This window comes from Artibeus jamaicensis, unplaced genomic scaffold (genome assembly GCF_021234435.1).
Source record: "Artibeus jamaicensis isolate MK-2021 breed Jamaican fruit bat unplaced genomic scaffold, CSHL_Jam_final contig_384, whole genome shotgun sequence".
Classification (NCBI taxonomy): domain Eukaryota; kingdom Metazoa; phylum Chordata; class Mammalia; order Chiroptera; family Phyllostomidae; genus Artibeus; species Artibeus jamaicensis.
The window spans coordinates 13,435,831-13,449,270 of record NW_026521810.1 but is presented as its reverse complement, the minus strand read 5'-3'; the positions used below and the strand labels follow the sequence as shown (position 1 = coordinate 13,449,270).

At 35.8% G+C, this 13,440-nt stretch overlaps 1 protein-coding gene across 2 annotated transcripts in view; it reads right to left on the bottom strand.

The window, feature by feature from the left end:
- LOC119059877 (charged multivesicular body protein 3) overlaps positions 1-13,440 on the bottom strand; it is a 100,649-nt gene that overhangs the window by 68,583 nt on the left and 18,626 nt on the right. The window contains exon 4 of one of the 2 annotated variants that reach the window (XM_037159729.2): positions 10,449-12,481. The exons of the other annotated variant lie outside the window; for it this stretch is intronic. Within the exon in view, the coding sequence (XP_037015624.2) occupies positions 10,909-12,481 (1,573 nt within the window). The 3' untranslated portion in view covers positions 10,449-10,908. Of the gene's footprint in view, positions 1-10,448; positions 12,482-13,440 lie in introns of those variants that run through there. 2 annotated transcript variants of the gene reach the window in all.

The following is a 13,440-nucleotide window of genomic DNA, read 5'->3' as shown; positions in this document are numbered from 1 at the left end:
CAAAAAGATTGATCACCTTTATAACCAGACTCATCAAGAAAAAAAGCGAGAGAGCCCAAATAAGTAAAATCAGAAATGACAGAAGAGAAGTGACAACTGACACAACAGAAATACAAAGTTTATTAAAAAATACTACAAAAAATTGTATGCCAAGCAGTTGGACAACCTAGAAGAAATAATTGCTAGAAACATACAATCTTCCAAGACTGAGAAAGAAGAAACATAACATCTGAACAGACCAATAGCTACTAAATAGAATCAGTAGTGAAAAAATTCTCCACAAGCAAAAGGTTGTGGAATTTTACCAAACATTCAAAGAAGAATTAACACTTATTCTTCTCAACTATTTCAAAAAAATTCAAGAGGAGACTCCCAAGCTCACTTTATGAGGTTAGCATTACCCTGATTCCAAAACCAGACAAAGACATTTAAAAAGCAATTGATGATTGATACAGATGAATGGAACAGAATAAAGGGCCCAGAAATAAACCTATAACAATATGATCAATTAATCTGTGACAAAGGAGGCAAGAATATCCAATGGGGTCAAGACAGTCTCTTCAATAAATGTTGGGAAAACTGGACAGATACATGCAAAAATGAAACTAGACCACTTTCTTATACTATATAAAACAATATACTCATAATGGATTAAAAACCTAAATGTAAGACATGAAACCTTATACATCCTAGAAGAAAATATTGGCAGTAAACCCTTTGACAATGCTATTAATAATACTTTTTGGGGTATATCTCCTGAGACAAGGGAAACAAAAGAAAAAAACAAATGGGACTATTTCGAATCAAAAAGTTTTTACACAGCAAAGGAAACCATCAACAAAATGAAAAGACAACTTATTGAATAGGGGAAGATATTCACCAATGATACATCCAATAAGGGATTAATATTCAAAATGTATAAGGAACTCATATAACTTAACACCAAAAAAAACCCAACAACAATCCATTAAAACATGGGCAGAGGACCTAAATAGATATTTCTCCCAAGAAAACATGCAGATTGCCAATAAACAAAAGAAAAGATGCTTAAAGTTACTAATCGTCAGAGAAATACAAGTTAAAACCACAGTATCACCTCACACCTGTCAAAACGACTATCATTAGTAAATCAACAAACAAGTGTTTAGTGAGGACGTAGAGAAAAGAAAACCCATTTGCACTGTTGGGATTGCAAATTGGTGTGGCCATTATGGAAAACAGTATAGAGTTCCTCAAAAAATTAAAAACAGGACTATGTATAACCCAGAAATTCTACTCTTGGGTATTTATCTGAAGAAATTCAAAAATACTAATTTTAAAAATATAGGCATCCTTATGTTCAATGCAGAAGTATTTACAATAGCCAACAAACAGAATCAACCTAAGTGTCTATATATTGATGAGTGGATAAAGAAGATGTGTTACATATATGCAATGGAATGTTAAAAAAGAATGAAATCTTATCATTTTGGACAATAGTGATGGATCTAGAGGGTATTATGCTAAGTAAAATAGTCAGAGAAAGACAAATACCATATAATTTCACTTATTTGTGGAATTAAAAAAAACAGAATAAATAAGCAAACAAAACATAATAGATACACAGATTAAACTGATGGTTGCCAGATAGGAGGAGATGGAAAGTTTGGTTGAAAAAGGTGAAGGGACTAAGAAGTACAAATTGGCAGTTAAAAAAATAGTCATGAGGATGTAAAGTACAACATAGGGAATATAGTCAATGATATTGTAGTAACTGTGTAAGGTGTCAGGTGTATATTAGACTTATCAGAAGGTTCATTGTGATGTAAATGTCTTACCTTATATTAACTGTATCCTTATATTAACTTATACAACTAATATAAGCTATATACCTTATATTAACACAATATTGAAAGACAACTGTATTTGAACATTAAAAATAAATTTCAGAAAAATAAAGATGATCAACATCATTATTCATTAGAGAGATAGAAATTAAAACCATAATGAAATACCACTACATTCCCACAAAAATGTTTAATATTAAAAGCCCTGACAATATCACATGCTAGAAAATGATATAGAGCAACTGGGACTCTTACACACTGGTGATGAGAGTGTATGTTGATACAACTCATTTGGGAAATACTTTAGTAGTATCTACTAAAGGTAAATGTATACAGACTTTACGATACAGCAGTCCCATCCCTAGCTATATACTAAGTATAAATAAGTGTTTATGTCCACTGAAAGACATGTACAATGATATTCAAAGCAGCTTATTCATAATAGCAAGAAGTATAAACAAATGTTTATCTGCAACCAAATGAACGGGTAAATTGTAATATATTCATACAATGATATATTACACAGTAATACAAAAATAAACTATAGGTGCATGCCACATCATGGCTGAATCTCAGCAGGACCACTGTGTTTCACTTAGAGCTTTCTGTGCCACACACAGGAGATTGTCCTGTGCAGAGTGCTGGGTAATCGTGGGGCTAATCCTGTTAATTTCTCTTCTTTTAGGGATCAGTCTTCTACAGCCTGTTGTCCACTGCCCGAAAACAATTTCCCCACATGTTTTTGTTTATTTTTACAGTGATTTATAAGACAGCTGATATAGTACCAGTTACCCAGTCATGCCAGAAGTAGAAATCCTGAATTGTTTTTAGGAAGTCAAATGAACTGCACCTAGGAAAATTGGGTGTAGGAGTTGAGTATAGATGAGTAGGTAACTGCGTGAGTCTTTACTCATACTGGAACTATAGATGCAGGTTATTTAGGTGGATGGATAATAGTAAAACTTGGATATGATATGACTGAAATGCTGTAATAGTTAAAGAATAATCTGCTTTAACGGAGAGACCCAAAAATACAGTGACTTAAATAGAAGTTTGTTTTTATTTTTGGAATAGTCTAGTAATCTCCATAGTCTGCTCTACCAGGTAATGCAGGGACCCAAACTGGTGAGGTAGCTCTGTGTATTGGTCATATGTAACTTTGAAGGTTGCATCAGTTATCACCATGTCTTGCAGGTTTGGAAGTAGAGAAGAGAGAGTGATAATACACAAAAAGAGTAATAATACACATAAGGAATATTTTTTCTTTAGTTTATTTATCTTTAGAGAGAGGAGAAGGGAGGTAGAAAGGGAGAGAAACATCAGTGTGTGAGAGATACATAGATCGGCCTCCAGTTGCACACCCCCAACTGGGGACCTGGCCTGCAACCCAGGCATGTGCACTGATTGGGAATCAAACTGGCAACTTCTCAGTTCACAGGCTGGCACTCAATCCACTGAGCCACACCAGCCAGAGCTAACCAATGTTTTAAGTCAAAATCCGGAAGTGGCAGGCACCACTTTTGCTTATACTGCATTGTCAAGAATTGCATTGTTCACATCTAACTACAGTGTGGGCTGAGAAATATAGGTTGGACATATTTTTGCATTGCCTTTAGAGAGGGGAAGGAAGAGAAAGAAACATCGATGCAAGAATCATTGATTGGTTGCTTTCTGTACACACCCAGACCGTGGATCAAACCAGCAACCTTGGTTTGTGCCCCGACAAGGTAATCAAACCTACAAACTTTTGGTTACAGAACTACACTCCAACCAACTGCGCTGCACAAGCCAGTACTCCTCTCCTTTTTAACTGAGTAGTACATGTTACGAGGCATCAAAAGCCTTTTCCACTTCCCACGTTTAGCTTGCCCTATAGGGATAGTATTTCAGAAAACTCTAGTTATGCATTCAGACAATGGAATAATTCCCAGATAAATAAGTAACATAGTTAACACCACATTCTTCTTGACTAAAAACGCTAAGCTATTTGAACTCTAGGTTTCTGATTAGCAGATTCTAAATAAAATACATATTTTTCCCAAATGAGTCAGTTAGTTACATTTTTCCTTAAAGGAATGTAACTAAATTACTTGCAGTCTTTTTAATTAAATTATTGCGATCTTTTTTAGCCCTAGAAAACTTTGAAAATGTAAGGGGTTGTTTACCCAATTTCTGTATAATCCTATCTTGTGCACTTTATGCTATAAACTGTCTTTTGCTTTGGTCCTATTACCTCTCATCCTTTCCATAGCCAAGAAAAGATAGCAGAGTCTGTGTAAATCTGCCTTCATTAGGTCACAGCAGAGAATATGCTTGGCTAACACAGAAGAAAACTGCTCTCACGTCTCTGTTCCCTGCTTTGGAGATACTCAGGGGAATGGAATGAGTTTGGACCTCAACTCATGAGGATGGTTTTTAATACTTTATAGTTCACAGGTTTCTAAGTAAAAATCCTGGTTAAATATGTATCTGTTTGGTGAATGAATGTAAATATTTATTTACATTTCAAATCAAGTAGGTTACATTAGGACTAGCTTTCTCAACAGATAAACTCCTGATTTGTTCTCTTTCCCAAAGGTGGTGACAGGGGAAGTGTCCAACTAAGTGTCCAAATCTTGGCTTCCAGCACCTGCTATTGTTACGTTGCCAGTTAACTACATGCTTTTCTGTGGATCCTGGCAGGTGGGCTGTTTATAGACTTTTGCAAATGTAGCATGCTTTTTGTTAGGTGATGAGTGTGCCAATTCAGTCGTTAACAGGGTCATCAACAATCTAAGGTGGAAGATTGGAGAAGACAGTTTTTGCTTCTGACACTTAGATTTCCTATTATTTTAATAGGAAAACTGTAAAAAACTGCACATTTTCTCTTATCAAACAGAATGAAGTGATTTAAAGCAGAGTAAAGCAATATACATCAAAATTGGTCACAGTTCACCACGTCCAACACTAACAATTTGAACAGTACTGTTTTAAGAGCTATTGCTGTGTTTGGCATTTAGGAGATGGTGTCTCCTATACAAGCCTCTGGCAACAAAACCAAGAGTCAGCTTGAGGTATTCTGTTCCAGAAACCTGTTGTTTAGCCACTTGGCTCAGGGATTAAGTAAAACTAAATGGAGAACATTCAAACAACAAAAACAGAAGCAGCCCTGAAAATATTAGAGTGGTAATTTTGAAGCAGCCTGAAAATATCAGAGTTCTAATTTCACTTTTGCTGTGTCTAAAACCCTACTTTGTTTCTGTGAAAGGACTTCACAAAACTCCAAATGAGTCACCCTTCTGAAACAGGTCACAAGATTCTGTTTTATCAACCAGCAGACAGTGGTCTCAAAGTACATTAACCAAATTAAATGAACACAGATTTTACTAACAGTCCTGACACTGACTAGATACACTGTCTATAAAAGTCATTATGTAGCTGATGGCATGGTTTATGGCAAAAGAAGTAAGGCTAATAAGCATTAACCTTTTGTAAGGTTAACTTATAAAAGGGAGACAAAGAACAAGATTTCTGTCTTTCCCACTCCATGCCCCTAAATAAGTTTTCCAAGAAACAGAAACTTTTCATGTTATTAAAATATTTTATTAAAGTTAACACTAATGAATGAATAAATGACTTTTCCTGACTTCTTGTGCAAATAATACTGGTAAAATGTTTTTTTTTTTGTGTGACAACAGAGTCATTGTTGGCGAGAGAGTGATACCCTCCCAGAAAATTATTTGCCATTGTACTCCATGGCCGTGAACTACTTACTGTTTTTTGTTTTGGTCTTTTTTCTCCCCTTAATACCTTCTACCCCTTAGAATCAAACTATTGTAATAACTTCTTTGCCTGGCCTGCTTTTAGCAGGCTCCACCCCTACTCCATAGTCTCTACGTGGAGCTTTTCTTCTATAGACTAGGAAGCTAGATCACCAAATTCAAATTCTATGGAGAGTAAGAATAAATATTCTCTAAGCATCTGCATTGCTCTTCATTCATTCAGAAGGTGCTTACAGGAAAATATTAGGTGACCACCAACTGAGGAATGGATAAAAAAGATATTATCTCTCTCTTTCTCTACACACACACACACACACACACACACACACACACACGACTATGATTCACTGTGAGAAAGAAGGAAATCTTGCCACTTGTGACAACATGCATGGACCTTAAGAGTATTATGCTAAGTAAAATAAGTCAGATAGTGAAAGACAAAACTGTGTATCGCTTCTGTGTGAGATCCAAAGGGAGAAATGGGGAGTTGGTCAAAGGGTACAAGCTCCCAGTTAAAAGATTTATAAATTGGGGGGAGGTAATGCAGAGCATTGTCATTATAGTTATATTTGAAATTTGCTAAGAGAGTAGATCTTAAATGTACTTGGCACAAAAAAAGAAATGTTAATTATGCGATGCGGTGGAGGTGTTAGCTAAGGCTACAGCGGCAAGCATATTGTAATATATGAATGTATCAAATCAACACATTGTAAACCTTCAACCTACACAATGCCATATTTCAATTACATCTCAATAAAGCTTGAAAAAAGTAAATAAACAACAGACAAAAAAACACTAGTGCTTAAACTTTGACATCTGTCTTTCTTCTTTTTAAGCTTACTGTTACTCTTCATTATTAAGTACATTATAAATTCAGTTAGATGTCCTCTGTGCCAACACTGAGTGCATTTTAAAACAGATGTAAATAAGAATATTCAAGCACCAGTTGTTTAATGTAAAGAGTCTATTATTCCATCATGCACATGAACTACAAGAATTTGACAATAAACAAGTATGCAATTTAGTACCAGCATAAAGGGCAACATAATTTTGACACAAGGCAGCTTCCTATAGTTGCCTTTTCCAAAAACACACTTCTAAGTAAAAATATGGTAGAAAGAGCCTTGAAGAAGACAGAATATTATCCAGAGTCTACAAAGAGGCTCCCACCAACTGTGGTTTGCTGATACAATCTTCTAAAATGCTATCTGCATTCTTTTTTAGATGGAGCATACACATGGTTGCTCCCACCACTCCTTCCTCAGTTTCCCTGAGCCCTGAAGACATTCAAACTTGAAAGCTGTGTCCTAGTCACATATTTATCTATCTTGGTTGTCCTGAGTTCTGATTCTACATTAAGTTGAAATTCCTTCCGTTCTACCAGTTACATAGGGTTATTAGGGAGAAAAATGACCTACTATATATGAAACAATCAAAACTGGTAAGAAAATAGTATTTAAAAAATTAGTAACTTAACTAAATTGATCGTAAATCAATATACTTAAATTATCAGCTATAAAGAACAAGAATGGTTCAAGCACAGATTAAAAATATAATTTTAATTAAACAACTAAATTTCTGTTTTTTTACTCCAAAATTTTCATCAGAGCCAATAGCAAAACAACCCAACAGTCCACCTCTCTCCACCTTTGTTTCTTAGGTAGAGTTTTAGGGAATAATAAAACAGCCAAGAGGAAAAATGCAGGAGCAAGGAGGAAGATTACATGACTAATATTCCAGGCTCTCAAATAATCTAAAGAAGAGATGAAAAGAAGTATGCGACTACAGGGGAAAAAATTAAAATTTTTGTCTTGGAGCAGACCAAAATTATTGGTATCTTTATCAGTACAAATGGGTACTAAAAATATAATCTCTTGTTTTATCTTTTCTACATTACATATTTACCTACTTTACTAGGTGGGTGGTAAAAAGTTTGGTAAGGGAAAAATTAAAATAGACTTTAAAAATGTAAGCCACCAGTGAAAATCTACTCTAACATATTAAGGATGTTACAGTAGATTATAGCATTACTCCTGACATCCTGGAGCTTATCATCCTTAAAGAAACAAAAGACTTACACAAGAAATAATTAGACAGTAGAGAAACTTTTGAGCAGAACAATTGTGTCCTACTATTATAGTTCACCATGGAGTTCAGTAACGTCAAAGCCCACACCTTGGAATGTGTAGTTCATTAAATCTAATAGGATTCTTTAATTAGAATTCAAGCTCTCTTTTTAAACACAGTTAAAGTTTAGAGTCTATCAACTTTGGGTATTTCCAATTCGCCACCTCCAGGAAAATCTGATAAAAGCATTATTTGCTATGCTTAATAATTAAGGGATGAGTCACACATCCCTGGAGAACTGAACCTTTGGCAATTATTTTCTCTGTGACCTCATGTAACATTTTTATTGCATGTCTAACATCCAAAAGGTATTATCTCTACTTTATGTCGTAACTGTGGATATTCATATGAATAAAGCCCAGTTCCTATCCTAAGGGAGTGTCACCCAATAAAAAGATGCATGCAGTTTTAATGCAATGCAGCCGAGCATGACAAGCATGTCCAAGGTATCCCTGGGACCTAAGAAGGGTGCGCACACACCAGGAAAGGACAAGGTATCTCTGGTATAGAGGAAGGGGTGAAAATACCAGGCAGAGGGGATGTAGCCAAGCACCAAGCTGAGAAAAACTAAAGCATAGCCCTGGAGTGACAAGCAGTACAGAGTGTCCCAGTAAGTCTAAGATATGGGTCATGAACAGATGATGAAGGGCCTTGAAAGCCACTATTAGGGAGACTGGTTTATCTTGTAAGCTAGTAGTCTCCAAAGTTCGGTGTGCCCAGCGATGGAGAGATTTTAATTGTCTTTTAAAATGTCTATATTTTGTATATATTTCATAATGAACAATATTCTATGTATATGACCCACTAAGTGAAATTAGGACCATGAGAGGACTGGGCGTGCAGAGAGAGAATGAAAAGCTGTTTTACACTTACTAAGTACTTAAAAACATCCAGGAGGAGCTGTTCAGCAGACAGCTGTAAATAACAGTGAAGACCTGGGGACGGACCTCCATCTGCCTGGACATGCGGATTTGGGACATCCACTGAATGCATGACAGAAAAGAGCAGTGGGCCAAAGGTGGAACTCGGGGCAACACTAACATTTACAATAACGATGACTCTTTTTTCAAAAGGAAAATTGGAGTACAATGAGAAGTGTTTGCCTTTAAAATTTTTTTAAAAGCTCCCAAATATTAATACAAAGTAACTGCTAGTCCTCACTATTTCCATTAATGTATCAAAATGAGGCTGAATGCATCATGAAGAAAAGAAATATTTCTGGTAGTGACCCAGCAGAAATCCGTAATAATTTTTCTAACTGTTTTGGGGAGCAGACAATGGAAGTCCACCATGAAACTTGAACATTTCGAAGAAATGATTTCATTACAGGGCTGGGCCAGGGAAACTTCTAAGTGAGCCTGAAATATTTTACAATGAAAAACAAGGAAGTTCTTGGAGATTGAAAGGGACATGCCAATAGGGCGTAAAAGCTGGCTTAGGGGGGCTCTCACCAAATCTGGAATGATTTGAGTGTCAAAAAAATGATGAATTTTGGCACATTGGATATAAAAAGAATCTGTAAGTCCATAGTGATATTAAAGTGTGAGAGAGAAAAGTGGGAAATGGAAAGCTCTTCTTCACATACACAAATATGTAGCTAATAAATGTAGGATGAAATTAGAAAACTCCATGTTACAAATGCTTAATAACTGATTCGGGTTAATAAACACCAGTGGATATTAAAACCATTGGATCAAAGGTCATTGAGAAACAGGATATTCACACAAGTTCATTTTTAATTATAAAGTGACCTATGTCTCTTGATGTCGAGCAGATGGGGAGTGCATTTTATCTAGGTAAAATCTTTAATTTTTATCTAATCATGAAGAAACATTCAAACAAATCCAGAATGTGGAACAGTCTATAAGCCAACTAGTCCATACCCTTTAGTAACTAATACTAAAAATGTTAGTATTAGTTAAGACATAAAAAAAATAAAATGAAATGAAAAATAAATTTTTAAAAAGGCTGAGAACTGCTCTAAAGAATAAATGGAAGAAGACTACACTCAATGCATAAACCCTGCCTGAGTTCATGAAAACAAAACAAACACATAAAAATACAACAAAATTATTTGGAAGCAATTGAGGAACACAGATTATATATTAAATATTAAATCAGTTAAAATTTGGGGGAATGATAATGGTATGGTTGTGTCAAAAAAACCAAAGCCTTTATCCTTGGGAGCTACATAGTGATATATTTAGCAGTAAAGCATCTGACTACTAAAATTTATTACTATTTTCAAAGGGATTAGGAAAAAGAAAACCAGAAAAAAGAAAGATGATCAATATGCACAGAAGAGAGAAAGCAATTATGACAATGTAAATGCCTGGTGAATTAGATATAGAAGTGAGTGTTCATTATACTGTATTCCCTATGTCTCTGTAGTTTTGAACTTTTTCAAAATAAAAAGTCAGGAAAAAGATATAAAGTAACCTATAGGTGGCTAATTGCTATAGCTGGTTGTATTTAGATGAATGTGCTAAATACTCGCAAGTGATTTAATACTTAAAAGAAAAAGCCCACCATTAAATTCCTTCCCGTTAAAGCTAACAAACCTAAAAGATAGACTAACATCACCCCTGGCCAGTGTTAGCAACATAATTTTTGTCTTTTTTTTTCCCACATGAGTCATGAATCATGTTTGACTTATCTGTGAAACTAATAAATCAATAAAATGCCTACAGAATTCAGACACCTTATCAAAAACAATTTAACACTAGAAAAGCTGTAATCTTCTGGTTTTAAAATAATTTATTTCATAGATCTGTTTTAATTTCATGTCTCAGAGCATACATTATTTAACCAAGAGATGCTGGACAGAGATTATAAAAAGGGAAACATTAAGGATAAGAAATTGCCTCAATTCCATTAGAATTTGATCCTACTTTATAAAGTCTTGCTAGGATAAATTCCTACCATACTTCTTTTGTGCTTACAAAACAAACAAACAAACAAACAAAACAAAACATTAACTTCTGAATTGCCAATGTTGTAAATAAAAATCTTTACAATTAAGTATGCATTCAATTGACACACAACCAAGTAATTTCATCAACATTAGCATAATGTGTATTTCCTGTCACTGCACTAACATTAAAATAAACTTCAAACCACAAAAACATTGTGACTAACATTAAAAAGGCAAGCTGTAAGATACTCAAAGCTTATAAAGGACAAATTGCACATGGTTAAGATGGGACATCATTTGACAAGGGCTGACGCTGTGCATATGGCTGCTTTTTTTTGTAAGAAGGCCACCGGCAAACAGGGCAACAATGTCGGCCACCAGCCAACCACATTACAATGCAATTCTGATGGAACACATGACCACAAGGCAACCCCATGAGCAAACATCCATTTTCAAAATTCTCTAGACAAACAACACATTCAGTACAGTGCAGCATATCAGCAGGCCAAGTTAACCAATTAGGTTCCATATCTTCATTAGTGTTGGATGACCCATATGACCTCCCCTTCCTTTCATACAGGCTGGTCTGACAGTCTTTATTGGCACATGAACAAGCCTCAGCACCACAGTGACTCGCTCTTCTTAGGGAATTGTGAACTCTGCTCTGTTTATCTTCAAACACTTCCTTCTCACCGCTAAAAGTGTCTGTGCTCTCGATGTCTGAGTCATTTTCAGTATCATGAGAACCCTCTGACATCTCCTCTTCAGACTGGATTCCCAGACACTTAAATTGCCACACTGGCAAGTTTTTAATATAATCAGTTGGTATCAAAGGGTGAAGCCAAAGGTCAGGGAAAGCTAATCGTTCCAAGTATAAGTCAGGTTCTTCATCCCAATCCGATTCTACAGGGAAGTTCTGAAAAGAAGCAATCGGGTGGAAGAGGTAGCTGGTGTACCAGTCCCACAGACTTGATAACCACTCCAAATTACTGGCATTGACTTCCTCGGTGGTGCTGCGCCGTCTCTTCTTCTGAAAGTAATCGATTAGTAAACCATGTCCAAGGTACGTACTGAGAAACAGGGCCGGGTGTGAAGAATAAAACACCCAGTCTGCCCTTACCCAGGAAGCCAGTGTAGTTGTATTAGAATATCTCAGCAATTTTAAGCTATATTCATAAAAGCTATCTAAGTAAGGGAGCTGTAAAAAGCCCAACACCGGTAGCCAGGAAATAATTAATAGAGAATTATATGTCCCTAAAGTGCTTATGAGAACCACAAATCGCTTTATGGTAGCTCCTTGTGTGATAAATAAGTCCATCCAAGCCATAAGATTAACTAGAACCAAGCTCAAAACAAACAAATCGTTTACTTCAGGTTGTAATGAGCGCAAAAATGAATCCATGGCCTGAAGAGAGATAAATTCACCTGTGTGATTCCCATATCTGTAAATCCCTTCAGGAGTTCTAAGTATGTATGACGGCATGTTATACACACCGATATCTGTCATGTAACTCCTGTTGTCCCAATTTTCCACATTAACAAAAATAAACTCAACTCTTCCAGTAAACTTTATACTCAATGCAGAGAAGAAAGCTGGGGGTTGGTCAAGGTTTGCAAACAGGTATATTTTTACCCAATATTGATCACTTTTGTTCCATTCTTCTTTTAAATGTTCAGCATTATAAATTGTTTTGATCCGAGAAGCTGCATGAGTAGTTATCCACTTAAAAATGTGCTCTACTTCAATCTTGCGTCCACTGTATTCTTTGAGCATGACTTTCCCTTTAGAAGTACTCGTTTGTGGAACAGACATAATGAGTGTGGATCGCACCCAACCTCTTCTCTTGCAGTATCTATAAGAGAGTAAACTGTAAGTAAACAGCCAGGCCGCTAGGTAGGATAGCTTGCTCATCCTCACTGTTGTGAGAACAATCTCTCCTCCCCCGATAAATTTCTTTAGTGCTTAAGATTCCCTCTCCCCCAAACCAAAGAACCTCTACAAAATCAAAGGCAGTACCAGTATCTGGCAGCTTGTCCACGAGGAAAAGCAAGCTCTCTTTTTGTAGTGTGCCTTATATCTCTATGTTTTTTTTAAAAAAGAAAAATGTAGCTTGAAAAATCAAGGGAATCAGTTAAATACTTCAGCATTAGAGCATTATGCTAAGTGAAATAAGCTAGGCAGTGAGGGACAAATACCGTATGATCTCACCTTTAACTAGAACATAATCAACAAAAGAAAAAAGCAAACAAAATATAACCAGAGACATTGAAATTAAGAACAATCTAACAATAATCAGAGGTGAAGGGGGAGTAAATGAGGGGAGAAGGGTTTTCAGGAACTACTGTAAGGGACACATGGACAAAACCAAGGGGGAAGGTAGAAGCAAGGGAGGGAGGTGGGTTTGGCTGGGGTGGGGCGGAGTGGTGGGGGGAAATGTAAACTGTAACTGAACAATGATAAAATAATTAAAAATAATAATAAAAAGCCACTTATAAAACAAAGATCTAAAAGATAATAGGAAAATAATTCCTGATCACCAAGAATTTAAAATCTTATTAAGAAAACAAAAGAAGTATAAAACTATATATATTCTATTTCTAAATAATGTTAAGAAAAAGTTCAAAAAGGGAAATATCATTGTTAAGTTTGAACTGGTGAAAATTTCATGAAAGGTTTGGAAACAAAACTAGGTCTTAAGAATGGTTAGATGCAGATAAGCAAAAAGAGAAGGAAACAGATCACTCTACAGCCTCGGTCCCTGACTTGAGTGCAGGCTCTGTGATGAGAGGTGCCATGCTGTGCCTATTTATT